Here is a 13473-nt window from a genome sequence, read left to right as displayed (position 1 = left end):
ACTCACTTGTTTCAAGAGCTGGCTGGTGGTTCCTGGGCTTTAAAGGCACATCACACAGTTGTCTATAAACAGTTATTTTAATGTCTTTGTATAAATAGACCACAGTATTACCAAAAAAACTGCAAGAGCAGCACAGAAAACATTTTCAAACCCGTGCACACCATCTCCCTCCTGAACTGTACAAGGCATTGGTCCCCCTGCCTTGCCCTTAGACGGAGGTCAAATGCTATGGGGAATGCTCGAAAGAAAGGAATACACCTCTTCGGGGAATTTTTAATGTGAGGGCCTGAGTACAGGGAACCTTTGGCTCCCCATCCCTGCTGTTGACCTCTTGATCAATTATAAAAATAGTGCCAGTGGGACGGAGGTTGGAGTCATTACTCTGTGGAGAGGATGACGGGGCTGCACTCAGGTGCAGATGGACCCCACCAGGCAGGCAGCACCCCACTGTCCAGGGCTGCCGTGCAGGCTGGTGGAGAGTGGTAAGCGAGTAGGACGTCACTGCCCTATCTTTGCACATGTCGGACGAAGGCCTGCACCAGTTGGATCAGAGGCTCCTGACTCTCAGGGCTGGTTTTGGAGAGAGAGGTGGACTTGCCCTGAGGTGAGGGGAGGACACCAGTAGCGGGGGAGCTAGGGGCTCCCCTGCGGAAGTAGCGTGAAAGGCTGGAGAGCAGTGTGCTCTATAAGGGAAAAAAAGGACATAAAAAACCCAGCTTGATGAGGCCCAGTACCTCTGGTCCAGCACCACCTCTGGCCTCAGGGTCAAGCTATGGGGAGTGGGAGAACAAGACAGACCCGTGGGGCTCTTTGTCAGCCCAACCCCCTCCCCATCAGAGTCCTCCAATCTATCGTACCAACTCTGAGCTGAGTTCCTGCTTCATACGCTGTTTATCCCGGGGGTGGACAGCTGGGTCCCTCAGGTAACGCATCGCCTGGGAGATAAGCAGGTAGAAGCAGTTTTCCATAGTAAACATCAGGAGGGACCTGGAAGAAACATGTTTTCTGGCACCATTGCAGGGGTCAAGCTGGTAGACATAGGGTGGGTGTGGGGGCAGTCAGCTGAGAAAATAGCCAACCCAACAGCCCCAATTTAGACCAAACTCCAAAGGGTCTTACTTTAGTGTTCTGGTCCCCTCCACCTGTGTGCTGAGCCCTACAGCCTGGGCAAGGGGCTCCTTTTTCTTGTCCAACTAGAGAAAACAGAACAGATCCAAGCCATAAAATAAAAACCAGGAAGTGCTCCCATTTATTGAGAACATCCTACTTGCCAGGTCTGCATTAAACAATAACATCAGCTACCTCATTTAATCCTCAAAATCATTCTATCAGGTGAGTTCTATCATCCTTTAATGAAGAGGAGCAGGCACAGGAAGGTTAGATAATGTATCAGGTCATAGTTAAGAAGTGGTACACTGGAGAAAGAGGTTAAAGGGCAAAAGGCTGACACCACCCTACATACCTCTCCAAGCATGTTCAGGGCCACATTCACAGTTGCCAGAAGTGTCCCAAAGGAGGGGGCCACCTCGGAGTCGAAGGTGGGAGTGGTAAAGCTCAGGGCAAATAGGAAGTTGTACTCAGCAAGGTCCAGGGACTGTAAGACAAGAAGAAAAAAGACAGCTAGAATCCTGGGTAGTTCTTAAGTACAGAAAACAGCAAATCCTTTAACGTCCCCCCCAGGAGGGCAGTAGTGTACAGGGAGTAGGGAGCCGGTACCTGATCCAGCAGGATCTGACAGACATCTGGGGTGAAGTGGCGCAGCGCTGCCAAAGTTCTGCTAAGGATCTTGAGAAGACCATACTGGACAGTGCGCAAGGCTCGCTGCTTTGAGGCCTCAGTGTCAGCAGTTGGCTGCTTGGAGGAGGCAGAGCAGGAAGGGACAGCCGGTGCAGTTGTGGGTGGCCGCTGGACTCGGGGGGCGCCAGCTGAGGGAATGGTATCCCCATTTTTGTTCTGGGGGAGAATCAGGAAATAAAAGTGGGGTGCAGGGCAGCCAGGGGTGGGGCATTCAGGGCAATCCTATAAGGCAGGACTCAGGTACCTGTAAGTAGTGCTGCAGCATCTTACGGCTATGCAGGAGGGAGGTGCAGGCCTGGCACAGGTATCCCAGGTTTACCTGAGACACAGCACAGGAGTCTAAGGGAAGATTCTCTTTGACAGCAGCCCCAGCCAAGTGAACAGAACCAAACAGGTTTATACAAAATACCACTTCTCTCCTCTCGCCTACCGAGCAGTTACTAACAGACCCTTTCTACATTCTTGAGCTTGGAAAAAAATACAGGCTTAGAGATAGGCGAAATGACTCAGCCAAGGTCACGCAAGCAGCAAATGGTGGAAGCCTGCCCACCTAAGGACTCTGAACCAAAGCCTATCTGATAGACACCAAGTTCTTAAGGTGCCCTTTGCTATAGATAAAAAAAAAATTTACCTCCGAGAGTGAGCAAGTCAAAACCTGTGCTCCCATTTCAGGAAATGGTCTTCCAGAAAGGGTTAGCCACACTACCCATTGTCCTCCTGTCTCCAAGTATTTTCCTAGACCCCTCCAATAAACTGCATCAAGGGCCCCACCTGGACATCATGCATGAGCTGAGGCAGGTGGAAATGCCATTCCTTCATGAAGTTGGAGAGCTGCAGGATGAAACCCACAGTGTGGTCCGCCTCCTCTAGGCAGGCCAGACTCTGCACTGTCCTCACTGCATTGAGACACTGGGAGAAGAGAAGACAGCAAGGAAGGACTCAGATGGCTCAGGCACCTGATAACACCCACTCCTGATTGAGCCCTCTTGCGGGAAGACAGGTTACAGGCTCACAAATCCTGAGGTGGCAGCAATAATAGGTGACTTTTAACATTACAATTAAGAGGTTTCCATCTGAGTTGATTCTACATCATTCCCCCCAATTATCAGTTCAGCTGCACTCTGGTTGGCCAGTCAGTCACAGAAATGAGGCATCAATAAGCCTTACCTGCCAAACCCCAAGCTCCATCCCGACCCACCAGATCCCTTTACCCTACCTTTACCCCTATGATCCTGGTTGCCCCTTCACCTGTAAGGTTCGCTCCTGGTGAACACCCACGAAGTCTAGGGCCTCAGTCAAGAAGTTGTAGCGCAGGGTTTTGAGCAGCCTCTCCATCAAGGACATGGACAGGCGGTAAACCCCTGGCCAAGAGGGAGCATCCAGAGACCTCCGAGAGGTGCTAGGTGTCTAAGACACAAACAGCAATGCACAGGGTCACAAGAACCCGGCTGACAGCTGCAGCAGGGCCTCACAGGAGCAGAGGGAGCCCACCTACATTGGGGAGAAGACCTCCTGGAATGAGTCCAACTACCTGCCTGGCAACCGGCACTGCTGGAGAGGGTCAGAGGCCATGGCTGAAAGGAAAGAACACCTGGCAAAGGTCCAAGAATCCTAAATTCTAGACTGAGACTGCCTTGGCTTGACCTTCACACTCTTCTTCTAATTGGCATCTGGGCTACATTTCAAACAGTCCATGATTCTAACAGACTGAAATGTTAGATCAAAGACAACGCTCTTAAGATTGTTGTTGTTAAGTGCCATGGAGTAGGTTCTGATTCACAGTGACCCTATATAGGGTTTCCAAGGGTATCTATGGGTTTGGACTGCTGACCTTGTGGTTCGCAGTCCAGTCCTAATCCTTTAGCACCACACCAAGAGTCCCTCTTATGATCAGGACCCTGGGTGGTGCAAATGGTTAACACATTCAGCTGCTAACCAAAGGGTGAGAAGTTCGAGACTACCCAAAGATGCTTCCAAAGAAAGGCCTGGCTATCTACTTCCTCCCCAAATCAGTCACTGTAAACTCTGTGGTGCACTCTAACACAACTGGGTTACCATAAGTCAGGGTCCACTTGACGGTAGCAAGATTAAAATTTTTTTGGTTTTACTAAACTAGAAGCAAAAAAGGCACATAGAGGACAGGGCAGTGAGTTCCCAGCAATCGCCCACTTCCCTCCTCCTGCTCCTACTCAGATGGGACAAGTCTGGAGCAGAAGTGACACCTGTACCACTGCCTTTGGGAGGGAATGGGGAAAGGACAGCTACTATGATACCAGAGACTTGCTCTCAATTTGGCTTGGCCCTTCCTTATGCCTCTAACAAAAAGAATGTATCCCATCTCCCACAGGTGGTGAGTACAGCCCAAGTGGACCCTTTTAGTGGCTGAATTCCTCAACATCAGTGCATCCACATGCTACTGAAGAGGAAAACTTAAGTAGCATACTTGGGGTGGTGTACTTTCCCACTGAACTGCAGACTGGCCACTCCAGGCCTCTGGGCAAGACCCTGGCACTCTCACCTGCACTGTCCCATTGGTGCTGAGCTGGTACACACTCAGGAGGGGCAAACAAATGCTCTGGGTGATGCCAGCTCCAGCCACTGCTGTGGCTCCCTAAAAGGAAATGATGTGGAGTGAGACAAAGCCTGTCATTACACCACCTCCACAGGAGCCTGGGCCCACAGCCACTCTGCCCAGGGCCAGGTGGAGCTCTAGGCCACACTGTAGTTTATAAGGAACATTGAAAAAGTGCCAGAACTCATCCAGCACAAATGAGGAGGCCCTCTCCTGCCCTCCGGTTTGACTCCTACCTGCTGGGTGCGAGCCAGGGTGAGCAGCAGGTGCAATGACGCCTCAGTGAAGTGCAGGTTCTGCTTCATGCGCAAGCTCACCTCCAAGGTAGTGAAGAGGGTCGGCAGGATAGGGAGTCTGCGGGTCACCTGCAGCCATGAGTCGCCATCTTCATCCACCTCACACAGTTCCTTGGCCAGGTGCAGGCCCAGGACACACACCTGCTAGGACCCAGGGAGAAGGAAGCAAGCCAGGAAAAGAAATAGGAGGAGGGTCAATAGTCTCAGGCCTGGTTCCCTAAGACCTAGAAAGCTGAACACAGCTCCTACTGAGTCTGGCTAAATCAGAACTTGGGGTCCCTCCCAATCTGCTCTTCTCCTGTATCCATCCATCCTAATGATAAGAGCTACCTTTGACAACTTTTTCAACACCCAAAATGTCAGTCACTCAACTCTGTCACTGACATGAAATCTAAGTGTCTATGTTGTTGCTGTTAAGCCATCGAGATGGTTACAATCCACAGCAACCCTGAATAGGGTTCCTAAATCTCTGCAGGAGCAGAAAGCATCTTTCTCCTAAGGAATGACTTGTGGGCTTGAACTGCTGACCTTGTGGCCCCCTAACTGGTTGTCCTTCATCTTTCCTAACCTATTCTTTATACCAGTGGCTTTTCAAACTTGTTTTGACCATGATGCATATTAATAACTACTTTTTAATTTGTACCTCAACATATACATATTTACTTAGTTCAGTGATCTAGTCTTGTATCATACAAAATACTCTACTATTAAATTTCTACTTCACTAAAACAAAACAAAACAAAAAACATGTGAGGCAGTTCTACTTTGTCACATGGGGTTGCTACGATTTGGGATCAACTCAACAGTAGCTAACAACAACATTCACATCCAGAGTGACCTTACTGGAGGAGTAAAAACTGGATAATTTTTCTCCCCCAGTTAAGCATCTTTCAATTGCATCCTATTTCACTTAGGATACCGACCAAAGACCCTGCCAAGGATACACATCATTATCCAGCAGGTCCTTTCCAGCCCCATCTCACTCCACACTCTCACTGCCTGCTCTACTCTGTTTGGACATCAGCCTTCCTTCAGGTCACATGCTGCTCTCTCTGCCCAAACATTCTGACCTGAACCCTCTGCCTGCCTGGATTGGGTTCTTTTGGCCTTTCTCCAGGAAGCATTCCTTCAGAACCCAGATTAGATTAGCACTTCAAGTTGTACATTTACCCAGTACTTCCCTCCTGTAGTACTAGCCATATGGGAATTTCTACATTTCCTTGCACAGTCTCTTGTTTACTAGGTTTTTCCCACTAGCCTGGAACTCTGTTAGTACAGAGACCATCTCTCTTTCACTAACAACCCCCAGGGCCTAGTACTGGGCCTCACACAGAGCAAGCAAGCAGTGTATGTTTGTTGGATGTGTGTGTGAAGGGCAGATGGCTTCCTAGAGCATCTCTTACCCCATCACGCTGGTCCTTGTGCCGAGGCCGAGAGCAATCATCTGTCTCCATACTGTCCTTGTCCTCTGTGGTACTGCCTGATGCCAGGCCATGGCGAGTCTGGTCAAAAAGTGCAATCACCTCTTCTTGGAGGGTCTCACAGACGTTAAATACCAGCTGGGAGTACTGGGGGATGTCACTTACTGCAGAGCAGACAGGGGAGAGGACAATGCCAAGCTCATCATATCAAGTCTCACTGCACAACAAACTCTCCTTCCTAGGCAGTGACTGGGAATGTAGTATGGTGTTAAGAGGGCAAGTATCTGTCTCATGAGAGGAAAGATGAGGGGGAAAGTGGAGAAGAAAAAGAATTTTCTTACAAGAGCTCTGAGAGTAAAAACAAGGAAGCTCTGCCTAGGGTGGCTGCCAACAAGGGCAGGAAGACTGTTACTGCTAGTCCCTCATTGTAGTCTGCCCCTCACCTCTCATCTCCTTCATCTGTAACACTGTGATGAACGCGGAAAACACCTTGGCCTTGGTCTTCTCCATGAGTTGTTGGTCTGCCTGTAGCACTCCCTCCAGGATCTCCATCAAGGGGCCAAGAATATCATCCACAGAAGCTATCTCTCTAGAAAAAATGTGAGGTTGCAAAGGGAGAACACACCTCACATAAAGGCCACAAACTGCTCTTGTCCCATTTCAGGATGCCCACCTGGCAGTCTTTGCCTCCCACCTGTTTCTGTTATCAATCATCCCATCTCCTATAATAGAAAGCTATAATGGACCTATTGTTATTGTATGGTTGTTAAGTACTATCGATTCCAACATATAGCAACCATATATAGGGTTTCTGAGGTGTTACTTCTGGGTTTAAACTGCCAATCTTGTGGTTAGCAGCCCAGTGCTTATTCTACAGTGCCACACCAGGACTACATACAATGGACACTTTAAACCTAATTTCTTCTGTCTGGTGAGGTGAACGGTTGGTAAAGAGAAACAAGCAGGCATGGTTGTGGAGGTTCCCCCACAAGCTCATTTCTCCGGGCATTGCCCTTACCTCTTCCACTGCCTGAGAAGGATAAGTAGCAGAGTACACATCATGGAGCCAAGGCGGAGGCAGTTCACTGAGGTTGGAACGAGGAGCTGAAGGGAGACAGCAGAGAAGTTAAGAGTACGGTTTCCTGTGTGATAACACACAGTGGGAAGATTCAAGCTCTATTCACTGACACTAGCAGTGCACTCAGAGTGATGGGACCGAGGGGAGGGGTCAGGGGCTTGCAAGGGCAACAACAGGCCTTGGTCTCCTGCCACTGCAATCTCAGTCACCCAGACTGAGCCCTTTGATTTGACCACTGTGCAGCTGGTAGACTTGGAGCTCTGCTATTTGACTTCAGACCTTCTCCTCTGCAGGACTGGGGAATGTCCTAGACACACTTACTAATGCTTTGGTCCCATCAAGCACATCAAGAAAGAGCTGGCGATGCACAGCAGAATCGGTCAGGTGCATTATATCCGCCTGCAAAGGAACAAAACAAGCCTTCGGCTGAGAAACTTTCTCAGACTTTAGAAGCTAAAAAACACAAGATCCTCTGTCAGACAATTACACATTGATAAGTCAATGCCTCCCTGATGAAAATGGATCTTGATGGCCATGCTGTTTCTTTGTCCACATTTAGATAAGGTTAGACTGAAGTCTGGTTCCACCTCCTTCTCATGACTACATCCCTCTCCTGTTTAGAGCCCTTCAAAGGCCTCTTAATGTATCAGGAATATATATATATATACATATACATATACCTGCACCATGGCCTTGGAGGCCCCATATAATCTAGTCCAACTAACTTTGGTATCACTCCACTGGGGACCACCATGTTCCTGGTACTACTTGTCTCCTTTATCCTTCTTAAACACACCAAGCTTCTTACCACATCTGGACCTTCATACTTGGGATTCCATCTGCCTAGACTACTCTCTTCCTCAGGTCTTCAACTAAAAGGCTTCGTTGTACTGTTCATGTTTCAGTTTGTGTATCATTTCCTCAGAGAAGGTCTGTTAACAAGCCCTATCTAAGATGAATTACTACATAGCACTATGCTTATTTCTTTATAGCAAATTACCACATTCTGAAACTGTTCATACATTTTTTGTTTGAATATGTTTATAATCTGACTTCCTATTGGGCCTCTCTCCATGAAAGAAAGACCTATATGCCTTATTCACTGCTGTATCCTTGGTGCCTGGGATGTAGTAAGCATTCAATTAACATTTCTAGAATGACTAAATAAATTAATGGTTGATCAGTATCCTGGACTTGACCAAATAGTATTCCTAAGAGGAAAGAAAATGGCAGGATTTTCAGAGCTACAACTCAAATAGTGTTCCTTGGCTACAGTCTAACAGGCAGGTGACACAGAGGTTATTCACTAGGGGATCAATCATGCCCCGAAGACAGCGAAGTCTTTCGGTGTATCTGGAGTCTCAGGCCCACCACAACCATTGTTCCATAGCTACAACACTCACACAGTCGTTCTTTCTAGGATCAAAGCTCCAAGAATGTAAAAGTTATGGCTCTAGGGAACATCGCACTAAAGATGAAAGAGTATGGCTGGAACAAGGAAGCACCTATCAAGCTTAAGTTATTAATGAAGTACAAGATATTAATCTGGACTCCCCAGGGACAGTTTAATACCTAGTCCTTACAACAAAGCAAGGTGGTATCAGACCACACACACACACATATAAAGCCAAGGGAAAAAATGTAAGCTCTTCCTCAGTGTACATATGTTAACTTGCTCTAAAAACCAACTTTCAGTGTGAAGACACCACAGAAGAGAGCAATCCTATTCTTTTCCTAAGAAAACAAAGGAATGCAGTTTCTAAAGCCAATGAAAACAAACTACAAACTGCTCCCCAGAGAGGGTGTTGTTGCAGCTGTTACAGCTACCTGCCAGCTAATCAACAGATATTTACTCAGTCATCTATAAGGCACAAAGCATGAGAAAGCAAATATACATTTGTATGAGAGACAGACAATGGAAGTATGCCCCTTAGATCTATCCAAGACCACAAAGGTAGCTAGAGGAGGCTTTTAGGGTGTTGGAAGGGATTTTAAATGACTTCTCTGTGCTTTTCTTAAGTATCTCTTGTTGGATACAACATTCTCAACATCAATCTCTTGGCACAGAACACTTAGCTCTCAGAGACCAATCCTTACTCATTTTTCAATCCAAAAGACTGTATCTGCTAAGCACCCCTCAACACATCGTTAGGATGTTGTTGTTGTTAAGTGCTGTCGAGTAGATTCTGACACATAGCGACCCTGTACAGGGTTTCCGAGGCGATAAATCTTTACGGGAGCAGAAAGCCTCATCTTTCTCCTACGGAACAGCTGGTAGTTTCGAACTGCTGATCTTAAGGTTTGCAGCCCGATTTATAACCACTTTGCTTCCAGAGCTCCTTATTGTTAGGATACCAAGGTGAAAATTTGCCCAAGAAGACTCTTACGTGACTGATAGCAATGATGAGAAGCATCCGCCAGGCAGAGATCAGCATCTGGTACTCTACCAAGGAGGTACAGCTATTGCCCTCTGTTTCAGCCATGTGAATTGCCAAGGACTTGACATAACCTGACCAGTAGGCAAAGCGCTTTTCACTAGAAAATTTCTTGATTGTATCTTTTAATGACTGGTCCAGTGAGCCCCTAAAGTGTCCCAAAAAAAAAGAGCCAGAGTTAGATATTGATACGAATGTGATGGGCAGACCCTTGTTGAGGCAGAGAAAGCAACCTCACATGGGCTTAAAGGCAGATGGCTCCAGTATCAACTTCAATGTGTGCCGCTCATACTTCTTGCTCAACACAATGGGTTAGGTTGAAGCCTTTCCAGAATATCTCTCCTCCATAAAATCCTGGTCACAGAGTTTGCTTCACAAAACTTCTCTGACAATTATAAATGCCATCAATGGATTGGCCCAGGACACAGTTCATTGGCCTTCCATAAATGGTTCCAAACCAGCTCTCTTCTCTGCTTTGGCCACCATGATCTCCCCACCCAAACCTTTAATCAAAATCTCAAAAGGGGGAAAAACTCACTTAATAACATAGTATATCTCCAAACAAATTATCTTCATAATTAGGGCACAGGTTTCCAGGATGCTGGGCTGTAGAAAGAAGAGCAGAGCAAAAACTAATCACAAGGAGATACTTCTTTTCTGGTTTCCCCTCACAATGTAACAGAGTAAAAACCCAATACTTAGAAAACAAAAAAGCACAATCTCCTATCAAATGTAAATGGCCACCTGACTTGCAAGATCTGAAGTGTCAGGTTCACAATGTCTCCAAATGAGTGAAGAAGGCTATAGAGCAAGCAACACAGAAGAGGACACATGCCATTTTTGTTCCCAAAGAAAGAGGAAGCAGGCACTTCTTTGAGAGAAAGTTTCTAATGAAGAATAATTCTGGTTGTTTCATTAGGGGAGGTTGTAAGTTTCTATACCTTTCTTCCCAGGAATGTTTAGCCACTGTCCCATCCTTCAACACAGCTTACCTCAGATGTTTCTGAGGGGGGAGAAAGGGTTCCAAACAACGGGCTGGTTAAATTCTCCCAAAACTTAGGTCTAAAAAGGAAATACATGTTGGAAATCACATTGTTTCGCTCATTGTTCTTTTCTCCTCACTCTTTAGTAACTACTTCTCCATATTTACCAGTCCCAATCCTAACATGCATTTCATAGACCAATTGTTCCTACATATGTTCATATGTAGAGGGTTCCATAGAGAAAAATTTTTTCTCTTCTTAAGAAATAAAATTGCACTTTATATAGTTGGCTAGCGTGTCACTGTAGGATAAGCACTAGACTACTAAGTTAGTTTGAGCCGCAAGGTCAGTGGTTGAAACTTACCAGTTGCTCCTCGGAAGTCTTATACAGGGCCACTATGAGTTGGAACCAACTCAACAACACTTAACAACAACAGCAAAAACCTTAATCAATCATTCTACTACACTTTCCCAAAATTCCCACAAAGAAGACAGCAAGGAGGACAACAGAGTCCCATAGCTAGCCTTTTAAATATTCCATCCTTTTGTGCCAACAGAGTCCGTGATAGTAGGGGTGTTCTGTTCCAATGGTTGAGCAAGAACTCACATGTGAATACACTGTTTCTAAAGAACACCAGGTTTTGCTGAGGTTAGCAAAAGGAGGGTGGCACAAAGGTAGTTGAAATTTAAAGATGGCACCAGCTAGCAGCAGCATTAAGAGAATAACTCAAAGTAAAACTCCAATGTATCAAACAGGCAATAAGCACTTCTTACGCATATTGCTGGAGTCCTGGTGTGGCACTGTAGGATAAGCACTGAATTACTAACCCAAGGTCAGTGGTTCAAACCCTCAGTCACCCCTCAGAAACTCTCAGAAACTCATGGTTTTGCTATGAGTTGAAACCAACCTGACAGCACTTAGCAACAATAATACATATTGTCAGTGAACTGTTACAACCAACCTGAGATTGGAACTATTGCTACCCCCATTTTACAGACAAAGGCATTGAGACTCAGAGTTACATAATGCTCAGAGTCAGACTTACTTGGTTCTGAGGACAAGCATGGCACTGTCCCGACGGTCCTGCCACAGGGCATGCAGAAAGGCAATGGCTGCACGATGCAGTAAGGGCGGGCACCAGTATCGATCCTGCTGTTGGGAATCAATCAGCTCCAGCACCGCATGTAGACAACTCCACACCCCAAGGCTGAATTCCTGCAAAGGGCAACAGGTTCAGGCCCACAGTCACATATAAAGTCCCGGCACCCACCTCCCAGGGAGCCATCTCCCGGCTTCATCTCAAGTGGAGGCTCACCTTAGAGCCATCGCTGCTGTCCTTCACCTCCAGATTTAGAAACAGTTCAATGAGGCCTGGCTGGGTCTCTACTGCGACTGTAAGGAATTCCAGAACCATGACTTTGATGCGCATGTCTTCAATCTTGCTCTTCAGTCGGATCAGGAAGGCATCGCGAATGGCAGCAGCATCACTACCAAGGCAGGCATACACTGACATTGGGGCCACCTGGTGGAAACCAGGACATACAGACTTAGATCTTGGCCTATAGGCAACCTCAGGAGACTAGAGAAGCCCCAGAAGAGGGCCCAAAGAGAAACATCTAGACATGTAGTTCTAGGTCACAAAGGCAAACCATAGTACAAGATTCCTAACAATTTACAGGAGAAATAGGGATCAATATACAAAGATGTACTTCCCTCACGATTCAATATATTCCAAGGAAACATGAGATAGCATCTTTTTTGCTCATTACATTGGCAAAGATTTAAAAATTTGTGGCAAGGATAAATATAAAGACAATCTTTATTGGAGAACAATTTGTAAATTAATAATTTAAATGTTTATTTCTATTTATTTAATATTCAGGGATAATAAATGAAATTTTATTAATTCTATTGATAGTAATGTTCACTGCCACACTGTTTACAATAGTGAAGATAGAAAATAGCCCAAATAAGTCATGATGCACCCATTCAATGGCATGCCAGGCAAACACTAAAAAGAATAAGGTAGCTCTAAACCTAGCTACACAAAAAGATTAAAGAATATGGTGTTAAGTCAAGAAAGCGAGTCACAAAATGGTATGTATAGTTGGATTCTACTTTTGTAAGAACAAAAGCACACACTCAAACATACTTAATATATGTGCATGGATAAAAAGAAATCTGGAGCAAAGTGTACCAACCTGCTCAAAGGGATTTTCAGAACGAGGGGATCATAGGATAACTTAACGTTCTATGCTACATTTATCTGTAATGTTTAAATTTTTACAATGACTACATGTATCTTTTGTAATTAGGGAGAAAAACCCTAATAAATACACATTTATATTTAAGTATGTGTATATGAGGGTGCTTCAAAAAAAAAAGAGAAAACAGAACCAAAAGATAATGAAATTTTCCCACCAACTTTTTGAAGCCCCCTCATATGCTGCTTTAAAAGTCAGAAAATCCAAAACCAACTGTTTTTCTTGGGAGAAAGCAAGAGTCCGTTTTCTGGGGCTTTGGTTAGTGCAATGGAATCCTACCGTGGCTAGACGTTTCAGCAGTTGGATGGCAAGACGTGGCAAAGCAGGGTCATGTCTGTGGTAGATGTATTTGGCTAGAACAGCAATGAGGTTGTTTCCATGGGCACCTGAAGGATAGGAGACAGCTGAGACATGAAATGTGCCCGAATCAAGTTCTAAAAGATTGCTGGTTCAAAAAGCCTCACAAATGTGAGGGAATTTACCCTCAAGTATGTGAGAACCAAAGCCTTATTTACCAGTGTCATTTTTTTTTTTTTTTTTTAATTTAAGGTTTTTATTGTGGATTGAGTGAAAGTTTACAGGGCACATCATCAGTTTCACATTCAACAATGCATATAACTTGTTTC

General features: G+C 45.7%; 1 protein-coding gene across 1 annotated transcript in view; it reads right to left on the bottom strand.

Moving 5' to 3' along the window:
* Positions 1–506: 506 nt before the first annotated feature.
* Positions 507–13473, bottom strand: part of NUP188 (nucleoporin 188kDa) — a 102605-nt gene continuing 89638 nt past the window's right edge. Inside the window, exons 25-44 of the mRNA XM_006834848.1 lie at positions 13127–13233; positions 11899–12105; positions 11629–11798; positions 10592–10661; positions 10138–10205; positions 9552–9747; positions 7486–7563; positions 7105–7190; positions 6530–6675; positions 6069–6250; positions 4606–4806; positions 4316–4408; positions 3046–3204; positions 2569–2706; positions 2042–2116; positions 1717–1953; positions 1463–1594; positions 1120–1193; positions 858–987; positions 507–683 (exon numbers count right to left, since the gene is read on the bottom strand). Of these exons, the coding sequence (XP_006834911.1) occupies positions 507–683; positions 858–987; positions 1120–1193; positions 1463–1594; positions 1717–1953; positions 2042–2116; positions 2569–2706; positions 3046–3204; positions 4316–4408; positions 4606–4806; positions 6069–6250; positions 6530–6675; positions 7105–7190; positions 7486–7563; positions 9552–9747; positions 10138–10205; positions 10592–10661; positions 11629–11798; positions 11899–12105; positions 13127–13233 (2726 nt within the window). The remainder of the gene's footprint in view (positions 684–857; positions 988–1119; positions 1194–1462; positions 1595–1716; positions 1954–2041; positions 2117–2568; positions 2707–3045; positions 3205–4315; positions 4409–4605; positions 4807–6068; positions 6251–6529; positions 6676–7104; positions 7191–7485; positions 7564–9551; positions 9748–10137; positions 10206–10591; positions 10662–11628; positions 11799–11898; positions 12106–13126; positions 13234–13473) is intronic.

The sequence above is a fragment of the Chrysochloris asiatica genome, unplaced genomic scaffold, assembly GCF_000296735.1.
Source record: "Chrysochloris asiatica unplaced genomic scaffold, ChrAsi1.0 scaffold00014, whole genome shotgun sequence".
In the NCBI taxonomy this organism is placed as follows: Eukaryota; Metazoa; Chordata; class Mammalia; order Afrosoricida; family Chrysochloridae; genus Chrysochloris; species Chrysochloris asiatica.
This window is presented reverse-complemented; position numbering and strand designations above follow the sequence as displayed.